Source organism: Rhinolophus ferrumequinum, chromosome 16, assembly GCF_004115265.2.
Source record: "Rhinolophus ferrumequinum isolate MPI-CBG mRhiFer1 chromosome 16, mRhiFer1_v1.p, whole genome shotgun sequence".
Classification (NCBI taxonomy): Eukaryota; Metazoa; Chordata; class Mammalia; order Chiroptera; family Rhinolophidae; genus Rhinolophus; species Rhinolophus ferrumequinum.
Window position 1 is genome coordinate 19,173,838 of NC_046299.1, and position 26,366 is coordinate 19,200,203.

At 38.9% G+C, this 26,366-nt stretch overlaps 1 protein-coding gene across 3 annotated transcripts in view; it reads left to right on the forward strand.

Moving 5' to 3' along the window:
- Positions 1 to 26,366, forward strand: part of SORCS1 (sortilin related VPS10 domain containing receptor 1) — a 467,290-nt gene that overhangs the window by 312,930 nt on the left and 127,994 nt on the right. For all 3 annotated transcript variants that reach the window (XM_033130825.1, XM_033130827.1, XM_033130826.1), the window contains exon 6: positions 21,423 to 21,487. In XM_033130825.1, the coding sequence (XP_032986716.1) occupies positions 21,423 to 21,487 (65 nt within the window). The remainder of the gene's footprint in view (positions 1 to 21,422; positions 21,488 to 26,366) is intronic.

The following is a 26,366-nucleotide window of genomic DNA, read 5'->3' on the forward strand; positions in this document are numbered from 1 at the left end:
TTATTAAATGATCTGTTTCTTGTGAATCGGTTACATGCCTGGTACCTAAGAATTGCATTGAGTGCCCACTGACTAATAGTAATAATATTAATAGCGGCTGACTTTCTACATCTATTAGTTTTATTTTCCCTCTGTATTGGCCTCATTCTCAGGTTGGCTTTTTCTAATAGGGAGCAATAACGGACATCATCAGCTTAGCCTTACATTCTAACAGCTTAGAATCCTCTTCAAACCAGTCTGCCTCCATCTCTATCTTTCCAGGAATTGAATCTGAGTGGCCTGGCTTAGATCAAGGTTATATAAGATGATGTACTACTTGTGTAGATCAGATACATATCTACCCTGAGAGCGGAAACAGGAGATGGGTTGAGACCCAAGCAAACTGCATGGTTCAAGGTTGGCGGAGAAATGATTCCTCAAAAGGAAAAAAAAAAAAAAAAAGGATTCTGTTATCATAAAATGGGAGAATGATTCTCATTAGGGAAAAAAAAAATACAGACGGGAGAACTGAGTGAATGTCAGCAAGATGAAGTTCCATAACAGGGATTGTGTTTGTTAAGTAACTGCAATGGTCCAGGCACATGATAACCCATGCCATGTGATCCTCACAACAAGTTTGTGAGGTAGGGATTCTGACATTCATTTTGATGAAACAAAAAGTTATGTAATGCATCCAACATAATACATAATAAATAATACAACTAAGTTTTCAAACTTTGTCTGTCTGGGTCCATGGCTCCTGTTTGCAGTATTAACGATCAGCCCTAAATTCAACACTTATTTCCCATCTACCTCCCCCAATAATAACTGTTAGTTTAACAATTCAGTAGGTGAGAACCTACGTGTTGATCATGCTGTTGAAGGGGAACATGGTATTGGAGCATCAGTGGTACCCAAATGTCTTGAATAAGTGAAGTCCTGACAGAAAACAAATTTTCTCTTAGAGGTTGATGAATGTGGTTAGTTGGGATCTGATTCAAGTTTAGGGCAAATAGAAGACAGTTTCAATTGTAACCCACTCAGCATTCTATTATCTATTGAAAAGACAAGGCAATCTGAAGGCTGTTTCACTTAATTAAAAACAGGTTCAGATTTACCTTATCGATTATGTTGTTCTGACATAGAGGGGGCTGGCTGGAAAAAGGGACAGTTGAATGGTGATTACATATTTTCTGTGACTGAGTCACACATGGAACATTAAGGGTTGGCCCAACAATGAACCTTTGTTATTTTGGAATACTAGTCTTGTTTCACTGAAGTCTCTCAGGGGGCATATGGCAGCTGTATTATATAGCAGAAAGATAAAGAACTACTTACAGCTCCATCCTCAGTATGTTTGAGCATGTGGACACATTCTCACTCTTCCCCATGGTTCCGGGCTGCCTCTGTGAATGACTTGCCATTACACATCTTTGGCAACAAGTCCCATTTGTTGATTACTTCCTGTGTGCCAAGCTCTGGCATACATATTTATAAGCAATCCTCAAATCAATAATGTGAAATAATTTATTGATCAAAACTTGTTTTCAAGATATAATTGAAAAATGCAACCTATTTTAAGGAAACAATTAGAAGAGGTATTAGCTCATGGGTCTGGAAAGTCAGAAGGTCTAACTTGATCCAGATGCAGAGGCTTGTTAGTCATCACACGCTGATCTCTCCGCATCGCTCAGCCCCCCGTCCTCCACGTCAGCTTCACTCTCAGGCGGACTCTGTCTTTCTGGTGGCCTCTACCACCTGACATCTTCCCAGACTCAAGCTAGTGGAAAAGGAAACACCTTCTTTTTGTTGCTCCAGGAAAACTCCTGGGACTAAGTCCTATGGGCCCTGGTTAGGTAACATGCTCACATCTAGACCTGGGAGTACAATCAATTCCAATAAACTCTATGAACAGAAAATAAGGAATGGTGATACCCCCAGGAAAGGGGAAATTGTTACCAAAGAAAAAGAGAACGTGAATGGGAAGTTATCAACAATAGGTGTCCATTATTGGGCGGTGTTTTCATTCCCATTTTCAGATGAGAAATAAATAAGAAGATAAATATAAAAATAAAATCCCAGAGAGGATAAAGGCGTTTGCCTAATGTCACACGCTAATAAGTTATGGTGATGGAATTTAAACCCAGGTTTGTCTAGATAAAGAGCCTGTGCTCTTTAAGCACCATGCTATTCTCTCTCCAGCGATCCCCACTATTTTACGGACCAGTGCAGCGTCACTTGAGCTCCAGTTCTCCTTGAAGCTTCTCAAAGGACCCCACTCCACAGAGCTCTCTTCTTACCCAAAACTGCTCTGTTGGCAGATATTTCTTGTTGACACCATATCCATCGGGCCCTACATCCAGTTATTAAAGTCACATGTGTCTAAAGATCTGGCCTGTTGTCCCTAGCCAGGGTTCTCTCATCTGACCTCAGGAGTAAGAAGCAGGTCCATGAACCTTTGCCAACACAGCGGGCTACAGTACGAAAACGCACCGGGACTTAAAGTAGTTTCTCTGTTTTTGGACTCATGTCACTACCACTCATCCTCCAATCCTTGTTGAATATTGCTGCTAAGCCAATTTCAGGTTTCTTTTTTTCTTTTTTGTTTATTTATTTATTTGTTATTGTTGCTGTTTGATAGGCAGTTTGTTTTGTATTCATCTGGGTCACAGTGACCCTTCCTCAGCCTCCTTCAGATATGCTAGCCATTCAACAAGACATCTTCCAGACGTTTAAGCCACTCACGTCAAAGGGACTTGGCGGATGTGGCATGAGGTGACTATAATTCTTTTCTTTCTTCACAAATGGGTTTAATGGATTCAATAACAAGAGAATCCTCTGCACTTTTGCTTCCCAGGTTCTGCAAACTGGAAATGGGATGGAATCTTATGATATTACCAGAAAAAAAAAAAAAAGTAACACTCTATCAAAATAACTAGATAATGTGGTACTAGAGTCTGAAGAGAGTATGATTGATTTTTGAAGATGCTCTACCTCATCCTTCATTCAAAGCTATAAAGCAGGATATTGTCTGTAAAGAACTTCTAAATGAACACCATCACTTGCTTTCAATTTTACGTTGAGCTGGGAGTGGATCACCTCACCCTTCAGAATCAGCTTTGCTTCTGGGCCTCCATATTTCTACAGCCCTTGTATCTCAGTCTTAGCACTTAGAGTCTCATTCAACTTTTTTCTCATACTCACCTCCTCTTACATCTTTGGGTTTTCGAGTCCCATCAGTTCTTCCCCCATGAAATGATACCAGCCCATTCCTCTTCATTCTTCCTAGCATGACGCTGATTCAGCACTCCTTCCCTCTCACCAGGAACAGTTTTAGCAATGATTAATTTTTAGCATTTACTCTGTGTCAGGACAGTTTTGGTCTTTGAATATAAAGATAATGTGTGAGAATCTTCATTATGTTTAGGGTTACAAATTTGGACCTTTATGACCTACCTCTACCATGGAGCCGTCTTTGGTTCTTCTTGTTTGTCTAGGCAAGAATAATCTCTTTCTTTGAATTTAAATGGGATTAGGTTACAAATAAAATGCTGTGTGTCCTAACACATATCACATTGCAGGTCTGTGTATGTGATTGGTAGAAGGAGCACAGATTAGAGTTAGCTGCAGTATTTACTAAGTACATGATCCCAAGAAATGATTTCTGCCTGTGTTTCTCTCTTCTAAAGCTTATTTTGAGAATAAAAAATTATATGTTATCATAATGATTAAGTAACTTAGCATAGTTTGTTCTCCATATCTTTTTATTTCCTCATTTCCCTCTCTTGTTAGAAGATAAGTACCTTAAGTACTAAATCTGTCTTTAACATGTTTCTATCTTGTGTACAATAGTAAATGGAATGGCAAAAACTTGTGTGTATGCACACACACACACACACACACACACACACACACAAAGGTACTGGGATTCATTGAATACACACATGCTTGTGTAGGCACGGACATAAATCCATAAACACTTACAGATTGGAACACATCTTGAAAGGACTTAGTTGTTAAATTAGGGAGTCATAATAGATGATCTGTCTGCCTTTCCTTCCAACATCAGGCTGGAACATGAGATTTCTAAGCCATCGATATATATATATTGAACGGGGTATGGGGAATTCTAGATCAGTAAAAGCAATACTTCCTATGCAGTAAGCTATTTACTGACTCAACAGGCCCGTCCTAAAGAATATTGAGATCCATGTAAGCAGAAGAATGTAAGTAAAGATGGAGTGACTGCATCCTAGACTGCTCTCACAGGGAGTTCTGCCCTAGACTGCTGATATTGTCATACTTCAGAACGAGATTTAGGAGAAGAACTCCGACCCCCCCACCCCCTGTCTTTGGAGTATGTGCCTTATTCTCTCTTCGCTTATACTGTAGCACATCTTCCCTGACAGTTTCTTCTGATTCTGAGCCTCCTACCCTCTGAGCTGAACCATGTGTGTAGTTTGGATAGGAGGCAGGGAGAAGTGGCAGTAAACCATTCCTGAGATCTGACATCCTAACATCCCCAGAGCTGCGCTGGGATACTTCTGGTACCTGTAGTAGGGGATTTTCATTATCTTTGAGAGGGCTGGTGTTGTATATATGTATGTGTGCATTTATTTATTTTCTGTTAATGATCTCCACATGAGCGCTATTTCCAACCCTCTTATGCCTTCCCCCACTTTTTAATCTCTTCTATGATTAGCAGATTTCCCCTACAGATTAAGTTAAATTTCCCCGGCTCCAGTGTGAACCCGTCGTTTTTCTCATGGCCTTCCCTCAGTAATGGCCATCAGCGATTCCTGTCTTCCTTATCTTGATGTTTTCTTGTCTTCATGGGCTGCAGCTTCTCTGTCTCTGAGCAACTGAGATTCAGTCACTTCTCTAGATTTTCACTAAGAAAATCTTATGATGGTAGAGTGCAAGGAATGGCAGCGAATGAGAGTGAAAGATAGGGGGGAAAATCTTCATAATTACAGCTTCCTAATTTAGAATAATGTTAAAAGAAATTGGCTTGCACGCCAGGGAACAGACCTTGCTTAGCCTTCAAGTTCCAGAGCCTCTGGGTTTGTATATTGTCTGTGTGTGTGGTTTCTCTTGCTCATCAATCTTGGCCACCTTTGTATGTTACCTTTATTCAGTAAGAGATGGTGATAAGAATTTAAGAGTGAGAGCTCTGGAGTCAGAATGCCTTTGTTAAAATCCTGTTTTCAAGGAGTGTGATGATGAGCTATTTAATTAACTTCTTTATGCCTTACAGTCTTCATCTGTATAATGGTCATCATAGCAGTGTCTACTTCCTTCCTATACCTGTTATCTGAATTAAAATGAGAATTCAGGTTAAACTTAAAGCATATATAATGCATGATAAATATGAACTATTATTTAAAAGAATAGGGAAGTGTTGAGTATTAATAAGTTTCTGAAACGTGGCAATCTCATTTTGATCTTATATTAATAATTTATATTTTCAGTGGGAATTTTTAATGTGTACATGTATTTTTTTTTTTTTGCTTCATTGACCCAGAATCAGGTACAATGAATAGAAATTAAGCTTACTGTTTTATTTTGTAGCTTCTCAATTATTTGAAAATGCTTGTTCACCAATTCATTTAATTTGCATCGGTTGAATAATTTTCAGAGCTAACTCTTAGCTGAGAAGTTAAAGGAAACATGCCTTTGAGGGCCTTGCAGCTGCTAAGGTGGGCTGCAAAGGGGACCCCTACAGAAGTATATGGAAGGATGTTGCCCCTGCATAGCTGCCCTTCTGTGAGTTCGCAGACAAGCATCTGGCTTGGGGCCGGAGGTCACAAAGCTTGCAGTCTGGAGGAAAAACTGGGCATGGAATTCAGAAGGAAGAGCAAATTAGAAACGAATGGCAGTTGGGCATTACCTCTCATTACCTGTAAACAAAAGGACCTTCAGAGTGAAATGGCTCCCATTTCTCCTATCTTTCAAATCTCACACACATTTCCTCCTGGTTTTCTGCTAACTTGAAATCATATAGAGACTCTGGGAAATATATTTGTAGGTTAGCTAAGTTGATCCAGCTCTAAAGCATCACAGTCTGCACCTTGAAAACTTGGCACCTGTTGTACATCTTTTTAAACCATATGTAACTTCCAAATAGAAACAAAAACAAACTTATGCTTCTATCTAGTGTGATCATATTTTCTCCATACAACTTAAAACCTGCTATAAATCTTCCCCAAAACATCAGAAAAAAAATTCGTATGTCACATTATCTGTCTTCGGGTGGTATTTCTCTTGTAGGTGAGTCACACTCCCCCTTCTACATTCTGTAACCAAAATACTGAGATGTAAGGTCAACAACTACTAACAAGTCTTACGCTGAAACATAGAAGAATGGAAGAGAGAAAAAAGAAAGGAAATATGGACACGCACACACACATATATTCATATTAAATTATAATTAAGAGGATGTATATCGGGAATGGTTCCTAAGAAAAAGGATTTGTTTTTTGAGAGGACATAGATGTGGGGGTGGGGGGGGAATGACAAAAGAGTTATGATAGATAAGTGCATAGAACCGTGCCTACCTGTCTCATCCCACGTATCATCCAATCTAAAATTTCATTGAAGATGCACCCTTGTTTTATGTATTTGACCAAAAAAAAAAAAAAATCTGACAATTAAACTATCATTTCAATGATTGTGGGATACCTACTGATTTCAGAGATATTAAAATTAAAAAGAAAAATAAAGGTGAGCATTTTGGAATTGATTAAATGGGTGCACAATAAATATTTATTTGTTGGATGTGTGAAAAATGAGGAATGGATGTCGGGGATGAGACAACCACAGATATTTATTTTTCAAATCGTTGGAGAGGGTCACCTTAGGAGATAACTAATAAGATATGAGATGGTGAATTCTAGACAGAAGGGTAGAGAAGACCCAGAAACTGGCTTATTTTGATGGAGTAGGAATGAAAGGCAGAGCAAGCTGAGGAAGATCCTAAAACCAACTAAGTGAACCCCTGCAGATGATAAGTGAACCCCTGCAGATGACTACCCCAGTGGGCTTGTGCATCAGAATCTCAGCATTCTTAGAGAACTTAGAAGCCATTGCATGTGGTGTCTTATGACTTGCAAGAATCCCTCCTGCGAAATTCTAGTTTGGCTGAAAACAGCAAATAAACAGTTGAAAACAGCCTTTGGATTGAGATTGGAACTTAGTCTATCTGATCTACCAGGATCTTTCTTTAAAGAGAATGACCAGAGAAAATGGACCTGTCCTACTGTTTTTATTGTTGGCTCTGGCACTTAAAACATCAACACCTCTAAACAGAGCAATTCCATAATTTAAGGAAAGCTGTCAAGGTTTTCACAGGCATGGCAAGCTGTGCCCTGGGGTGGGGGACAGAACCTGCTTGCAGTATTTATCAGATTTATGGTAAAGGGATTTACATGAGTGTTGAAGTTTAAGGCAGATCAATCCCAAAAGACAAACACTACCAATAATCGAATTACAAAGTCATCATCATATGTTGAACAGAGCAACTTCATGACTCTATTGTGACAAGATGAAACTTGTTAGAATATTCATGTGCCTGGGACCTCCCAGAACAAACTAGCTTTTCCATGAGCCTCTCCATGAGCAGTTCGCCTTCCCCAGTAATTCAGTGGCCAAGGGAAAAATGATGCCTAAGAGGAGGAATCGAAAACAGACATATCTCGTAGCCATATCAGGCACAAACCTCACGTTTGAACTCACATTTCAACAACTTCTACGCCCAACATGTTTATATTGTGAGCGGAAGTCAGGCTCTTCCCATAGTAACCAAGGCAGCCCTAGAATAAATAAAAACGCTGGCTGTCCATATTTTTCTTTTTAGAGGAAGATTTTAGGGTCGGACCTGTTCTACTTCTAAACAAGTAGTAAGAACATTTCAATAATAGCCATTTTTCCAATATTATCATTTTTTTGCAAAATAATGTAACTTTATTTTTGTGATTGCTGAAATCTGTGAATCACAAACTTATGACAGCCTGAAATGCTACAGTAGTTTACCTGCTTTGCATGACGAAATGACAACATAACCAATTCATTTCATATGATAACAGTGATTTAGTAGAAACAGATCTTTTTCCTATTTATTGTAGCTTTGCTGTAATCGAGTATATCCTTATGAGATTTGGGTACAGTTTTTTTCCTCTCAACTTTTTATTTTGAAATAATTTTAGGAATACAGAAGAATTGCAAAGATAACACAAATTTCTCATATGCTCTTCACTCAACTTTCCCAATGTTGACATCTTATATAATCATGGAGCAATATCCACAACTAAGAAATTAACATTGGTAAAATACTATCAACCACACTGCAGATTTTATTTGGATTTCCCCAGGTTTTCTACTAATGGCCTTTTCATTGTCCTCAAATCTGTGGCAGTTCCTCAGTCTTTCCTTGCCTTTGATGAATTACACAATTTTGAAGTGTACTAGTCAGGTATTTATAAAGTATCCCACAATTTGGGTTAGGCTGATATTTTCTTCTGATTACAGGGTTATAGATTGTTGGGAAGTATATCACCAAAAAAATGACATGCCCCTCTCATGACATCATATCTAGGAGAACAAGATATCAATAGTCTTATTACTGCTGACGTTCATCTTGATCAAGGTGGTGTCTGCCAGGTGTATCCATCACAACATCACTATTTTCCCTTTCTTTTGTTTTTCTTTTTTTTAAAAATTTTTATAAGAGTTCATTTGAGCCAAACTAAGGACATACTAGGAAGCAAGATCACAAATGCTCCAGCAAATGACAGTTCTGCAGTTCTCTTTACACGTTTAGGTGTTTTCCCTGTTTCATACTCTATTTGTTAGAAATGAGTCACCAAGTCCATCTCACATTGAAGGCAAGGAGAATGAAGCTTAAACTCCCGGCAGGAGGAGTATCAAAAACTGTATGACTATGTTCAAATTACCACAATAATTAATATTTTGGGAGCGATACTTTGAGGCTATGCATTTTACCCACAAATTTTAGTATTCATGAGTCGATCTTGCCTGCAGCAATTATTACTGTGGTGTTCTAATGGAAATTTTCTATTTCGATCATTTTTTTAGATATGTATTCATTGGAATTCTTCTGTAAAGAATAATCGCCCCTTCTTGGCTGTTTACTTATTAGTATCATTGTTTAGTTGCTCAACCAATAAGATGACTGGAAATGATGGTGAATAAGTCCAATTCTGGATTATGTTTTGTTGTTTCTTCTTTGTTGCAGGTATCTCTCTGTCCTTGCTTAGAGTAGGTGGCCAAATAATCCCTGTTAAACACGAATGTGCCATTAAGATGCCACCTGCTAATTAAGGGCAAGACCTCTCTTCCTAATAAAGTTCTTTTTAAAGGAACATTTTAGGGTCTGACCTGGGATGAAAACCTCATTACAAAATGTCTTTTCCCACTGAGGCATTCCCTTTATTGGCCACGAAGGTGGGGATTCCCCCCAGTGATTCTGGGCTCACCCCTCTTTGTTCAGTTGGGCATCTCACAGCACCCTGACCATAAAAAGGATAATATGAGTATGCTCACCATTGCACATTCTTTCTTTCTCTCTCTCTCTCTCTCTCTCTCTCTCTCTCTCTCTCTCTCTCTCTCTCTCTCACGCACACATACGCACATCTCTTTCCCCATCTTTCCTCTGTCCCAGCCAAAAACAAACAAACAAACAAACAAAATGCAAGGCTTCTACTCCCCCAAATCAAAACAAACTCTATGAAGCATACTGACTACTCTTGTTTAACAGCGATTTTAATTCCCAAAACAAAGAATGCATGCTCCAAATTGACTAATTGAAAAATACATGAAAAAATACAGCACAGGAAATGGTAAATGCTAAACAGCTCTCTTATAAATGAAAAACTTCAATGGTAACATCCCTGTAATTATAAGTGCCAACGACTAAACCAGCAAGTTATAAAAGAAAACAAAATGGCAATTAACGTAAAAATGTTTAATCTCACAAGTAGAAGATAAAAATTGAAACAAACTGGACATGCCTTTTATTAATCAATCAAATGGAAGAATTTTTGAGAAGATAATACTTAGCCTTGGTGAGGGCTTGGGAAATAGACACACTTATATGCTGTTCCTAGGAGCGTAATTTGTATAAACTTAGCTTCTGCAAGACCGTTGGGCAATATATCGGGAGTCTTAAACAAATATCCATTCTCTCTGAGCCAGTGAAATTCCCTCTTTTAATATTTTTTTTCCTATTGAAAAAAAAAGAGTTCAGGGAGACATGCAAATATTTACCTGCAAAGATAATCAGCTCACTATCATGTATAGACGATACCAATCCCCTATGATCAGAATATTAGTTAAATAAATTATAGAACACTGTACAGATGGCAAAACAGTGCATCCCAACATTATGTTGTGCTGTGTTGTTAATGATATGATGCAAAAGTTGTTTTAAAAAAGGAATGCCTATACAAACTTAGAAACAAGTAGTAAAGATCAACAACAGAAGGTTAAAGGTGCTTATTTCTAGATGGAAGTGTTGTGTGAATGTGTTATTTGTTTTTTTTTTTTTATACTCTGGTTACACTATCCATTATATTTTAAATGAACACATGTTGCTTTTAGTATTAGGCTTTAAAAAGCAGTGTTATTTAAATCAATTATACCAATTTTAATAATAATAAAGCAGTCCAACATATTTCCCAATGGGGGTGGGATTGGTGGGGTACAACCAACAGGAAGGTATTGTGACCACTGCAGAAAAGCCACAGAGAGTGGAATTTCTTCTACCCTCCCTCTTTCCTCCTACTCCTTCCCTCTCCCTTTTGTCATCCTCATCATGTCTAGGACCCTTTCATCTTCCTCCCTTTTTTTCCCTCTTTCTTTCCCCACTTTCTCGTTCACTCCCTCTTCAGCCTGCCCTGTCCTCTCCCCTCCTCTGTTTACCCTCCTTTCTAATCTCCCCTCCCTCCTTTCTCTCCTCTCTTCTCTTTCTATGATACTGAGATGATTTCAACTATAGCAATTTGCATACATAGTGGAATACTAATTTTTTTAAACGATGAATTAAAAAGTGTATTTTTTTGTTTTTCACCATCATGTTTGTTTTCTTGGCCACTCAGTAAATAAGAGTTCAAAGGCAAATTGGCAGAGTCTTCAAAGTGTTTTCACAGAATGTCATCTATGTTTGCCCATTCAAATCCCTTCAAACCTGTGCTCAGAACTCCAGAAATTCTTTGTAAAGAAGCGAAATACTAAGGGGAATAGCTGCCGTTTGACACTCCAGGAATTTCTTTCTCTATTGTGAAGATGAGTTTAATTTCCTTCTGTATCTAACCTGATTCAATCCTTGCTCCCATCCTAGCTTTACTGGCTGGATCACTTTTCCTTCTCCATTGAGGAGTAGTGGGCAATAGCCTCTGAGGGGATTTAATGCCCAGCCATAAAGCAAGAACATGTTTTTGTGTCACAAGAGGCTGAAAAAGTATTGAGGAACTATTCAAGGATGGCTAAACCAGCCTTACATGAGGGCCAGAGACCTGGCCATCCAGTGTGGAGACTAACACTGTGTGACTGAGAAGGGACAGAATTTATTGGTCATTTGCAAGTAGTTACAGAGAAGCCACCTTCAGATTTATGAGCCCTGATATTTGAGGATCTCAACTAAATATCCGGTCTGTTTCCAATCACTAGGACATGGAACTCTCAAATATGCCTCGACCACGCTACCCTAATTGCCAACATACATCTTAGTCCATTTGGGCTGCTGTAACAAAATACCACAGACTGGAGGGCATATGAACAACAGAAGTTTATGTCGCACAGTTCTTCTGGAGGCTGAGAGCCTGAAATCAGAGTGCCAGCATGGTAGAGTCCCGATGCAGGCTGTTTTCTGAGTCTTAGAGAGCTCCCTTCTCAGCGTGTCCTCACATGGCAGAAGGGGTGAGGGATCTCTCTGGCTTCTCTTGTAAGGTCACTAGCCTCATTCATCAGGATTCCATCTCCCACAGGCCCCACTACCTAATGATACCATCACCTTGGAGGCTAAGTTTCAACATACAAATTTTGGAGAGACACAAATATTCAGACCAAAGCAACACATAATCCTTGCAGGAAGTCAAAATGCCTGAAGTTTCCCCATTATTTATACTTATCTTTTTAGTGTAACACACACACACACACACACACACACACACACACACACACTCATTGCCTTCTCACTTAACACTATCTTTCTTGAGACACAAGGGGGTAAAAAGAAATGGATTTTTGTTTTTTTTCATAAGGAGGATCACTGGCGTGAGTCAAGAACCTGGATTAGCAGCTCCAAACTTGACACTATCTGAGTGGTGTGACCTTGGATAAGGCACTTGCTCTCCTGAAGATTTGGTTTCCTTAACTGGGACATGAGGGGTTTGCACTGGTTAATCTCTAGCAGACCTTTTGTCCCTAAGGGATCCCTTAATTCATACCGTTGACCTTTACTTCTCACAGCAATCTCCTCCTCCTTCTCTTCCTCCTCCTCCTCCTCCTCCTGCTCCTCCTCCTCCTCCTCCTCTTCCTCCTTCTCCTCCTCTTCTCTACAGATGGTACATGGAGAGAAATGAAAAAGCCTAGCTTCCAATCTGATTGTATCATTTATTAGCTGCATGCCCTTAGGCAGGTAGATTGCTTCCAGAGCTAGCACTGTCTTTCTCTTACTTCGCCATTATTTTTTCCCCTAATTTTTGTGTCATGTGTGAATTTTCTAGACACACAATATGTATCCTTCTCCAAGTTGTTGACAATTGACGAGCAGGACATCAACAAGGGCACAGCCTCACAGGGCCTATATGACATACATCCCTCACTTTAATATATATACCAGCCATTGCTTAACACCATATGACAATGACAGTAGTTTCCTTGATGGAGTTAAAGCCCCTTAAACTTAATTCACGTTTATAAATATCTTTTTGCCTGCACAACTTTCAAGAAACATTACCACCTGATGTATTGTATATTTATACACACCTGTATTCTCTATTGAAATATAAGCTTCAGGAGGGGCAAGGATTTTCCTCCATTTTAGTCACTGCTAAGTCCTCAGCACCTAGGATGACCACTGGCACATTGTCGGTGTTCAGTAAGTATTTGTTGAATTAATTCATTTATTTACTCACTAAAAAATTTGATTGATGTTCTGCTATTTGCCCTGTTGAGTGTTAAGTATTAAGGATACCCTGGGAATCCTGTCTGGATCAATACTCTCCATGGTGAGTTACCTACAGTGGCATCCAGGGCACATACAAGATGCTTTATTGAGATGCGGGGACAAAATATGAGAATCTTTGATTTTTTTAGCTCCTATTTTAGTTTGTATTTTATCTATATATTCTAAAGTAAATGTGTAAGTACTCTACTGCAGTTCGACAACTTCTAACTAACATCATATATCGGGCATGTGTTATTTTTTTGTTTTCTTCCTTGCTTAATGTGTTCCAAATTTGTGGAGATTGCTGTCCTTGGAATTCTCTTATGGAATATAATTTCTCTAGGCCGGATTGTCTCCGGCAGAAAAACGCTCAGTTTTCAATTCTTTGACATTCCTATTTTCTCTACCCTCTACTCTGAAGTTCATTGCCCTTAAAGGAAATAGAAAGAATGGGGAAGTGGAGAGGTTCTGTCCACTCGTTTGGCCTCTGACCTCCCAAACAAGACGACCACAACTTCCTCCTCTCCGTCTCAATTTAAGAGCAACACAAACACACACCTCCTGGTGTCCTTAGCGTTGTTTTTCATTGCCACAACTCTTTGACAGTTTTAGCCTTCTTAGCACTCTTAGTTATCAGTATCCTGAGATTTGAGAAAATTCCAGATGTTCGCCTCACATACACTTCACTCATCTCTTCTCTCTATCCCTTTGTGATTTGCATACATTGATTATGTCTCCTCTTAAACTTTCCTTTCCAGACTAAATAAATATGCTTGTTTTTATTAATAGTACAGATTTAAAAGTAATGCATAAATACATCTGCCTTGTATGAAGTTTTTTTAAATTATTGATAAGGACAATCATCCCTTTGACTGTCACCTGCAATTCCAAAACCAGTTAGTGGTGGCCACCATTATGAATTTTGAATGTGTATTTCCAATAGCAATTTTTCCATGTATGGGCATTTTTGCTTTGTGTTAATCAATAGACAATATTTAGATAAATTGGGTATTTTTATTTAATATATTTCAATACAGTAATTAGAGATCTATCTAATTAATTCATGTTCTGGCATGGAATGATCTCCAAGATGTCTTATTGAATAAAATTAACAAGTTGCTAAAAATACATAGGGTATGATACCACTAAAGTTTAAAGAGATAAAAAGAAACCTTATTAAAATATATTGTGAGCTCCTGCTTTACCTCAATCCCAAAACTCTTTGATCATGCTAATTACATCCCTCTATCTCATTGGCACTATGATTTCTGTTTGGAGATCAGACTGATGATCTGCTCATATTCACTGGTGTCTTTCTAGATCCCCTCATCTGTATTCAGGAAACAACTAAAACAAAGGTGGGAGGGGCCATAAAAGGGGAGAAATAAGAAGGAAACAGGAAACGCAGGCAATGATGTAAGAAGCAAAACCGTAACTTTAGAAAAAGGGAAAGTGGGGACGTAGAGGGGAGCACTGCAGCAGAATGGTTTGTCTGACCACTTTAGTTAGACCCGGTCATTTTGATATCTGGAGAGATGTTTGTTTCTAAGCATTGCGTTTTAAACTTTCAGCCTTGTGTTCTATCAAGGACTTTGTGCAACAAACGTTGTTACCTCCCACAACCGGCCTGAGATTTATGTATTCCTTCATTCTGGATCAGAGGGTCAGACACCCATTCCTTGCTTTGCTTTCCTTTCTCTCTCTTTCTCTCTCTCCCTCCCTCCCTCCCTCCATCTCCCTTTCCCTCTCCTTCTCTCTCTCCCTCCCCCCCACACCTTCCTTCACTCCCTCTCTCTCTCTCTTCTCATAAAGCTAATAGCCAGGCTTCTGGCTCAAGGAGTCAGGATGACACAATACAGAATTTTATGAGTTTAAGGATGGGCCATGCTGATTGGCAGTAGCCATTAGGTGTTCAAAATACTAAACATAACTTGTATCTGTCTGTCTATTAGTTATTTGTAATAGTGACCTTTGTTTCTGGGAAACCAGTGTGACAGTATGGGGAAAAGAAAGCAAGCAAGCATGCTTCTAAGTCTTAGGGAGAGGTCGAAATGATACAGTCAGGCTGCGTTTTATTTTTCCAAGCCCATTTCCCTTGTATGGGCAGAAGAGACCTCAGGCTAAGCTGCTCTGTTCAAGAATACAAATTGCAGCATTAGCCAGGACTTTCCTGGTGATGTGTGTCTTGAGAGCCTAACTGTAGTGACAGGTGAAGGGGAAACCCTTGACTGCAGAGGAGGAAATCGGGGTACCCTGTCACTAATACCCGCTGGCACTTTGTTTCTTCCATCTGTAGCAGACAAGACCACTTGCTTCAGTGGGCTTAGCTTGTGGAGAGAGTCTGTTGGAACAAGAATACTCCATCTAAAACATAAAAGAGAAGACAGTGTCCCAGCCTGGGTTCCTTTGCAGATCCCTCCTTCTCCCTCCCTGTGCCATTCACTGCAAATCTAAATCTGAATAAATAGTTGTCATCCTGTCACAGTGTTTACATTTTAATACTTGATCTGTGGTTATCTCTATCAGGACATTTTGTGGCTCCACAGCATTTATGGAGCACTCTATTAAGCTGGTATAAATTCAGACAAAATGCCAGGAGAATGATAAACTAGTGACATCTCTGAGTTTCTCTGTAGGAGATGTTTACAGAGGCTGTATTTAGCTGATTGTATTTCAGAAGTCTGATGCGTTGCTAGCAGTACAGTACACTGTGTCAGGGAGGGGCTGTTTTATTTACATTAATCCATTACCAAAGGATTAATTTTGGTAATCCTTAGGTTTTATTCAAAGATGGCTCTTAAACGTGAACTCCAACTGGAGATCCTGGAAGTGTAGATGCATGAGGCTGGCTCTGTCTTGTTTTTGCAACAGAGCTGTATCTAGCATGGCCTGGGGGCCTTCAACTTGTACTTCAGTTGGGAAGATAGATAAATGGGAACATAGGTTCTTCTTTTCAGCTACTTATATACTTACACACTTAACTTGCTTCAGTGGTATCCCGTCCATGACTTTTAGTATCAAATACAAAGCCGTAGCATGATACACGCAGTGCTTCATGAATGGGTCCCTGCCTAACTTTTATTTATCTTCTACTTTGAATTACTAGTGGATGCCTGTATGGGTCACACACTTTTCTGACCTAGGACCATTTTATCTGCTATTTATCTCTAAATAGAATTCTAGTCTAGCCCCTCTATCTCTTGACCATGTTATTGCATTTTCTCTAAAAACTTCTTAGTATACCTTCCTACTCCCCCAGGTCTCTATCTCAGTGAAAGGACAGTTCTCCTATGTCTTCAAAGAGCACCTTGAGTATTAAAACCCTCCTCTCATTGCATTACTATCTCTTCTACAGCTCTAAGCTCCTAAGGGCAGATCTGTAGTTCTTGTTCTTAACACATAATAGAACATTGAAATGTTTCACTGAATAAATAAATGCTTTTATTTATTCATGTACTCGATCTCTCTGAGTTGTTGAGTCTTTTTCCTTTGTTTATTGATTTATGATGATGAATCATTTCTGCTAATGTGGTCCCCATGATATCCCAAGAAGCTTTTATTACCAACATTAATTTTAATTTTGAGATGAGTATTATTATTCTCCATCTATCTTCTAAAATAAGAAAGGGAAAGAAGAGAGAGAGAGAAAGAGAGAAAGAGAGAAAGAAAGAAAGAAAGAAAGTCAGCTGCATTTCTGAGCCTTTGCTATGTGCCAGGAATCTGCTAAGTACTTTAAGATACATATTCTAGGAAAACTTATTTTAGCCTCACTTTATACATTGAAAAATATCAAAGTACAGAGATGTTAAGTAACTTGCCAAATGTCACATATACAGATGAATTGATAAATCATGACTGATATGGCTGGTTGTGTACTTCTTTATCCAGAAACATTCAGTAAACATTTATTGAATATCTATACATGGCATGCATGGTGTTTGGCATGGACATACACAAAGGTTTGAGCTTGTCTGTCAATAAGAAGGAGAGGCAATGAGTCACCAGTTGAAACATGGCCTCATTTATGCTTTGCAAATATATGCTCATAGCTCTGGAAGTGTCAAAAGTGAACCAGCTTAGCTTAAGTGCCACCCCTCGCAGAAAGCCTATTCTCAACTCTACTTATCTGCAGCTGAGCCACAGACTGTAAGTGTTAGCAAGGCAGAACGAGGGTGGGAGGGATTTCTAGGCAGAGACACAAGTATGTGTAAAGGCCTGAAGACTTCTCTTCCCTTCTGTAAAATTCAGTTCAAGAAAGGAATTCATTTGCCAGATTAGGCATTAAAACAATATAAAGATATACAAGATACAGCCACTTATTGCCTTTTTATATAATTAAAGGACCCTGGCCCCCAATTTTTCCTCTCATATTTATAGAGAGGTTCTTTCTGAGTCCCAGAATTAAACAACACAGTATATCAGATGTATAGTAAATACTGACCAGTGTAAAAATTATGTCTATATATTTATTGAGGAAACGTTTTTTCCTTTATGTTTTGATAATCACAGACAATTTACTGGTAAAAAAAAAAAAAACAAAAAAAAAACAAGCATCTGCCTTTTGGGATCTCAGAAATAGAAGAGGGATGTATGCAAAGAGATCCAGAAAACCATTAGGAACCATGAGTACAGGGCAAGCTAAAATCATAAAGCAAGTGTGCTCAACCCCTTGTGCTGAATACCAGAAGTCAGGATTACTTACATAACTGGCTAGAGATACTTGAAACCACTCTTGAGATCTCACTCTGAAAATAATATCATCAAAATAACATTCTGAATTAAATTTTATGTATATGCTGTTTTTCTTTGATTTACTATTTTTGAGCATTATTGGGGTGTAATTGGCAAATAGAATTGTACTATATTTAAAGTGTACAGTGTGATTATTTGATATATGTGTACATTGTGAAAGGCTTTTTACAATTGAGTTACCACATTCGTCACTTCACATATTTACCTTTTCGTGTGAGCGTGAGAGAACTCCTAAGTTCTACCCTCTTAGCAAATTGCAGTTATACTACACAGCATTATCAACTGTAGTCACCAGGATGCACTCATGCATTACGTCCTCAGACCTTATTCATTTTATAACTGGAAATATGTACCCTTTTACCATCCTCTCCCCATTTGCTCCTTCCCCCAGCCCTTGGCAACCATCTGTCATCACCATCATCATCATCAACTACAACAGTTGGTCTTAGAACACACAAAAAAATCACCTAACTCCACAGTTCTATCGAAATGTATAAAGGAGCTAGAGATTGATACGCTGTGGATAAACTGTAGTGACGTGATTCTGAAGCATGTCTGGTCAGTGACAGACGGGACCATTAAAACCAACACCCCCGCAGACATGTGGCATTGTTTGGTTTCTGCTCTTAAGAATTCACCAGTGCTGCAACGTAAAAGCAGCAATAATCCTCTATTGTGACTTCAGATCTAGAGGTACTCCTAGACCAAGAGGAAAAGGGGTGAGCACATCAGCAAATAAAAATTGTTGGAAACACTGTGGTTTGACTTTAAAGTTTTATTTTGTTGTTGCAGTTGCTTTACTGTACATGGGGGGAAAAATTAGGCAGGCTAAGGCCGTTGGCTAGGCATAGTAGACTTGAGAGAAACAAAGGACTCTCTTCTGTCCCTATTTCTTTTCATTAGGTGATAAGAGGGAAATGCCACTTGAAACAACACTCCTGCTTTTAGAACAAAAGATCCTAAGAGACAACTGCTATTATTGATTTGGGGCCATGAGCACTTGGAACGATGCAGTTGAATGCAGAGTAATCACTTTGTCTCCCATTGACACAAACCATAAGCCAAGCAGATAGGTTTGCGTGCTAGTTTCAACACTGTGTTTCTGGCATGCCAGAAATAATAGGTGCGACTCATTTCAAGAAAGAAACTCACAGCAAGCAAGGTGGGAGGTGAACACCATTTAACTAACCACCCAATATTAATTTGCAAAACCCAGTTAACTGCTGAGCTTTCTAGTTTGAGGGTTGTCGGGGAGCTTGTTCTCTTTTACAATGCTCATGACTGTGGCCTTGTCAGAAGAGGTCACCTGTAGATCCAGTCAGCACTTCAGTGTGGGGAATGGAGAGCCATGGTCCTTATACAAACAGTTGCTACATTACTTAACTGAAATGGTGGTGAAAGTGTCACCATGTACCTGTATTCAGATTCCAATGATGTAGAATATGTAGTGCATGTCCCCTCTCTCTTTGGGGGAAATAATAAAACCCTTATTAGAACATTTCTGCTTCCTGGGAGAACAAAGCAGGGTGTAATGTTTGGAGCATAGACTAAATTTCAGGCCATGTATCAATCAGAGAAAACTTACTGACAGTGATAACAGGGCCGTAAGGAGACATATATATATATATATTTTAAGATGAAGAGAGACTAAGCTATCTAGGTTTCAGACTCTTTGAGCTGGGAAAATGAGTTCAATTAATAAGAGTTCTTGGAATGCCCTTAGGACAATGATTAATTGACTTATTTCAAAGAGCTCACAGACCAATTATACACTCTCTCTTCTCCCTCTTTCCCTCTGCCCCTCCCTTCCTCCTTTTCTTCCTTCTCTCCCTCCCTTTCCCTTCCTTCCTTCCTTCCTTCTTTCCTTCCTTTTTTCATTTAGCATTTAATTATTTTAGCTTAACACTGTATGTGTGTGTGTGTGTGTGTGTATATATACACGTATGCATATGCCGTATTTCCTTGAAAATCAGACCTAGCCGGACAATCGGCTCTAATGCGTCTTTTGGAGCAAAAATTAATATAAGACCCAGTATTATATTCTATTCTATTATATTATACCTGGTCTTATTTTAGTATAAGACCGGGTCTTATGTTAATTTTTGCTCCAAAAGACGCATTAGAGCCTATTGTCTGACTAGGTCTTATTTTCAGGGAAATAGGGTGTATGTGTGTGTGTATATGCACATACATATACATATATATTTCCAGAAGCTCTCAGTTTGTGTGTGTGTGTGCATGTTCGGGAAGGGACTGCGTTTACCTAGGGAAAGACACAAAAAAACACAAAAACAATTATTTATAACAAGCTTTTACAGGATCTGTATTAAAAAAATAAATATTTGTTGGTAGGAGGAGAATGATTTTCCTGGTGTAACTGGAAAATATTTAATGAGGGAAGTGACTTTTTAGTTGTATCTTAAAATAAGAGTCAAAGAAAATTAGATGAAGCTGGAGACAAGCATTTTAAACTAAAGAGAGAAATTCCCCGAACTTTACAGAGGGCTGAGGAAGCAAACAGGCACTTTCAGGGAATGGCAACTCTTTCAGTGTGCCTGGAGATGGGGCAGCAAAGTGAGATGGAATCCATCAGGAAGGGTTTCAGGTCCCACCCTGAATTCTGGCTGTGAGCAGTGCTTTTCACATTTGCATCTTCTCACATGGATTTCATGGTTGCGCTGAGTGGCTCAGCCCCGTTTTGAGGCATGTGACTATTTCCATGTAGAAATGAAACAAATGAAAAGTTCTGCAAATCCTGATGAAAACAAATTATAGTTGGTCCCCATTTTAATTAATCTTTCTGTACAGAAGTCTTAGAGATAGCGTCATTTATGTAACACAATAATTATTTTCTATTTAATATGGCTCACTGCAACATTGCACTCAATAATATGTGCCTCCCAGGCATTTTAAATAGGCATTTATTTTACCTGCTCATGCAGTTCCAGGCACACAGCATGGAGAAGGGAATATGCATTTTCCCCTCTCACCGGCTCAGCAACACACAGTGGTCACTCTTTGCTGTACTGGCCACTGCACACTGGTTGGTTCCCATGGCTTATTCGTAGTTCATAGTGTAGTCGTAGGTAGTTCTGAGAATTTCAAATGAAAAAATTAATTAGATCGGTTTTCTGTGTGATCACTCAGCTAAAACAACCTGCCTGGCATCTGCCTGATAAGTCTTGAAAGTTGAATATACTGTCAGTGAGATCGTTGCAGGAGGACACATATGTCCTGGGCAGAACTTATTTGCCAGCTAATAACACATAGTATCCTTGCCACAGTTAAGTCTGGACTTTATCAAATAAAGGTTTCTTTCTTGTTTTTATTTGAAGTGTAAATTTTACTGCCAGGCTCTATAAATAACGACAGTAGATATAGTTCAAGGTTAGTGGTTTTAGCATCCCATGGACGTTAATAGTCTGTGGGCTCCACTGAATTCCCCGAAGGCACGTGTGAAGTCACTAATGTTGATGTTCCTTTCCATGTTTCTCCATTTTTTTAGGTCCATGATGGGATCAAACAAAGAACCAGATCTTGTGCATCTTGAGGCCAGAACTGCGGATGGTCGTAAGTAAATCAGCTTTTGCACACAGTCCACAGTGATGTTAGTTTTATCTGCCATAAACCACGTCTGGTTCAGGGAAGTCGGTGGCAATAATCCACGTCATTTGGGCACGAGGACTTCTCCTGTTCTTAGCAATTCAGAATTGTCTTAATAATTTTCAACAACTCTCATCGAATCAAGGTGTTGTTCTTTCTAGGCGATGAGAAAATTCAAAATCCTTTACTTCTACAGTGTTTTGTTTTTCTGCTGCTGTTTTGCTTTGATTTATTTTTCCAGTTGATTGTGTTTGATTGTTTGTTTGTTTATCAGACGTCATCCAAGGCAGCCTTTCAACGTCACTCTGTGACGTTGAAACATCTACTTAAACTCTTTATGCCATAGCTTCTTCACTGTAAATTAAATAAATTAATAGTAATGAGTCCTCTAGTAGCTAACATTACTGAGCACTAGCGCTTTATGTACTCTATCACAATTCTCACAACAGTTTGTAGGTTGTTACTCTCCCTTTGCAGATGAGGAAACCAAAGCATAGAAAATTTAAGTAATATGTTTACACAATAAGTACATACATTTTCTTCTCCTTCTTTGGTCCTGAGGATCTCTAGAAGGCCTACGTAGTTGAGGGAGTACGGCTAGACCTAAGATTGGACACTAAAGGGGAAAAGGATGAAAGAAAAAGGGAAAATGTATAAAAGGAGTTGGGGAGAGAAAAGATGGGGAAGAAAGATATCTCAAGTACAGAGGCAAGAAAGAGAATGGACTATCAGTTACCACAGAGCAATGAGGCTGTTAGAGGTTGTCCAGCACTGAGCCAGAGAATAATCTAATTGTCAAGACATTCCCTGTGTCAAAAATGTCCCTCATGATTCAAAACCTCCCTCATCCACGTCACTTGTGCCTTCTTGCCATCAGCTCTTCTGAGCACAAAGGCAGACAATACCTGTACTTTACAAGCTTACAACTAAAAGGTCACCGGTCCTCCCTGCAACCCAGCTCTCCAGAAACATCTACTTCACTACTGTGCACACACCATGAGATTTTTTTATCTCTACAGGTCTCACTTCCCCTTTGGGGAATGAATATATGGCAGATTCAGTGGAAGGACAGATCAGGGTCCAAGCTGACTACTTCCTTCTTTCTTTATAAGCGCAAGCAGGGCTGCCATATGCCCTGTGTCCACTGTGCCTGACACAGAATGCTCCCACTAGTAGCGCTTCTTCCCCATCCCTTCAATGGCCTTCTTTCAGGTGGAGATGCCTCCGTTGCTCTGGAGCCGATTTAGTTATCTTGGATCCCAAGGTCCAGTGCTTACTAAGCAATGGCCAGAGAGAGCAGCCTTTTCCTAAGGCAGAAGTAATCATGTCATCTGTTTAGAGCTTTGATTTACTCCCATTGCTCTGATGATAAAAAGCCACCTTCCACTGAATTCTAACCTTTAGGTATAGCTGTAACATAACCTGGTGCCTGCCCATTTCCTCAGTCTCATCTCACCTTGTCCTGTTCACTCCTGGCCTACAGGCCTTTGAGTCTGCTTGCAGTGCTTTCAATTTCTGGAGCATCCAGCGTTCTCTGTCTGTCTTGGCGTAAGGCTCTGATACCTGTTCTTTCCCGTGCCTGGAATATTCTCCGCTCTTTCCCCTTCCCTGACCAATTCAGTGTAATTAATCCCCGTGGATGGTTCAGATTCAGGTTAAGCATCCATTTCTATTTTATCTAACTTTTTATTTTGAAATAATTTTAGACTCACATAAAAGTTGCAAAAAATAGTCCTCCTGTAATTTTTACCCAGCTCTTCCCAAAGACAGCACCCAACAGAACCATTGAATCATAACAAAATCAGGGAAAGTATTATGTCTTAGGGAAGTCTTTCTTGAACTCCCAATCTAAACCAGTTTCTCATTTTCTTTGCTTTCATCCAACTCTATTCTTTTTCTTTATCGTGCTCCTCTCACTTAGAAATTACACGTTCCATTTACGTGATTATTTGATCACAACTTTTTCTCTCCACCGGTCTGTAAGTGCTATGCGTATAGGGGCCATGTCTCTCTTTGTTCAATATTGTGTCTCCAGCACATGCCACAGTGTCCACATGTATGAGTAAATAGAGCTTAATAAATATTTATCGAATGAATGAATGCATAGTTGACCAAGTGTCAGAGTTACCAGCTGGCTACCTAACGTCACTTGCCAGGTTGTCTGAAAATTTTAGAGCATGGCATCTCAAACTTTAACATGCGTTCGGCCCACCCAGGGACCTTGTTAAAATGTACATTCTGATTCAGTAGGGGCCGGAGAGTCTGCATTCCTAACAAGCTCCCAGGTGAAGCTGATGATGCTGGTCTGTGAAACACGCTGAAAGCAACAAAGTCCCATAATGAAAAACTAATGAAAGAGCTTGAGGGTCGTCTCCCATGACTACACCCCTTGTTTAGGAAGCTCTGGATAGAATTGGTAGCATCCTAGAATGCTTTCGTTTCCAAGCTTTTGGGGACGATGCTGCATTCTGGCTTCTGGCATTTAGTGCATACAATCCCATATCCTGAAAACAACCAGGCCGTCGCTCTCCCTGACCTGCACTTTTTTTTTTTTCCACCCCACATTATCCTTGTGCTCCCTGCAGGCATGGAGGTTGATCATGCCAAACTGTCATCTCTGACTCAGCTCACACAAGGCATGAAATACATCAGTTCTAATTTTATTTATTTTATTTTACTTTTTTGCAAAGGCAGCATCTTCAGAAACTATCCGAGAGTGAAAATTCAATAAAGGGATTTAATTTGAAAAGTTATCCCTGTCAAAACAAAACAGAAAAAAAAACCCAAAACATTACCTACCAATTGAAATAAAGGATCTAAGTATAATGCCCAACCTGACTGAGTGTAAAAAAATGAGGTTTTTCTCAGTATCATATTCTCTCTCTCTCTCTCTCTCTCTCTCTCTCTCTCTCTCTCTCTCTCTCTCTCTCTCTCTGTAACCTTAGCTCCAGGTATAAGAAACAGAGAGGAGGAGGAGGAGGAAAGGAAAGAACCCAGAGAGCTCAGAATAGTAAGGTGTTAGCGAATGGAGTTGACAGTATATTTTATCAAAATCAGGCTCCAGGAATTCTAATATCTATAAGTTATCTCTTTCCCCATTCCCTAATTGAGATCCCGCTTGTTTCTCAATCCCTTCATTATTATGTAGTACAAAATTTAAGCATATGAAGCCCATTGTTTATCTTCTAGGTCAGATTACATGCAAAAATAATATTACATTTTTTTCTTTGAATAGGTTTTTATTTTTTTTCCCCTGATTTTAATAAGTTTGGGAATTTTGTAGCCAAGGAACAGACATTTAACACAGAAAAATCCCTTACTAGTTTATTTGGCTCATCCCCACGGGGTGGGTTTCCAGTATTTATCTGGGTTTCTTATTCAAAGTTTAGTTTTAGTCACATTTCAAATTTCCCTAGATGATATTTTATAATTATGTTTTGTTTCATTTGAAGTCTCCACATTTGAAAGGAGATGAGCTCTGGAAATCTTTTGCTTTGTGAGGGTCTATGACTGGCATAGACATTTCTTGCCAATTGTGCTGTGAAATCTGGATGTCTTGTAGTTTACAACTGTGACAAGGATGCTATTTTTTCTTGTATTACCTCTCTGCCTTGGGAGGCAAGCCGAAGAGAAGAACCTCAATTACAATCAATCACAGGAAGTATTATTGGAAAATTTTGAACATATTTATTGAATGTGCCATTTGTTATTGTCCCCTGCATTCAACTGAGGACAAATTGACAGGTCCTCATTTAGAAAACAAAGATTTTACTGTTTGCGTATCGCACACATGCGTGCACGCATATGTGTGTGAGAGGGAGAGAGAGAGAGAGAAAGCGTGTCCGTGCATTGCATGCACCCAGTACATTAAAACTGCTACCTGGTATATCAAAACTGTACAATGGAAACCTGCATTTACCTATTGATTTCCCTAACATAGGCACATTCGTGTGTGTGTGTAATGTGGATAGTTACAGAGAAAGTGTTGACCAACTGTTGGATTAAAAGCTTTGTAACAAGTTTTATTTAATCTTGATTCTATATACAAATCATAGCTCAGAGCCTGACATATTTAATATTTATTGACTTAATAAATATATGTGTGTGTCACTGTGTAGGCATGTATTTTTAAAGAAGGGCCTTTTACCATAGGGTCTGTGGAGGCCTGCAGGGCTAATGGATGAGCATAAAAAGTTCCCTAATGCCCTGAAATTTTGTGCCACCATATGTATGTATATATGCGTGTGTGCATGTTTGTGTGTGTGTGTATGTGTTTGTGTGTACACTGTTTCCCCAAAAATAAGACCTAGCCAAACAATCAGCTCTAATGCATCTTTCGTAGCAAAAATTAATATAAGACCCGGTATTATTATATTATATTACATTACATTATATTACATAAGATCCGGTCTTATATTATAGTAAAATAAGACCAGGTCTTATGTTAATTTTTGCTCCAAAAGACGCATTAGAGCTGATTGTCCAGCTAGGTCTTATTTTTGGGAAAACACGGTATACACACACACACACACAAACACATATATACATATATATATATATATATATATATATATATATATACGTATATACATATATGCATATATATATGTATATATGTGGATATATACATATATATATGTATATATATATATATACACACATATATATATATATAAAACGTGAGAGGAAGAGGATACGATGCTGAGAAAATCTCATTTGTTTACACTCAGGCCAGGCAAAATCATATACGTGTGTGTGTGTGTGTATAAACACACACATATACACATATATATGTATGTGTATGTGTGTGTGTGTGTGTGTGTGTGTGTGTGTGTGTGTGTGTGTA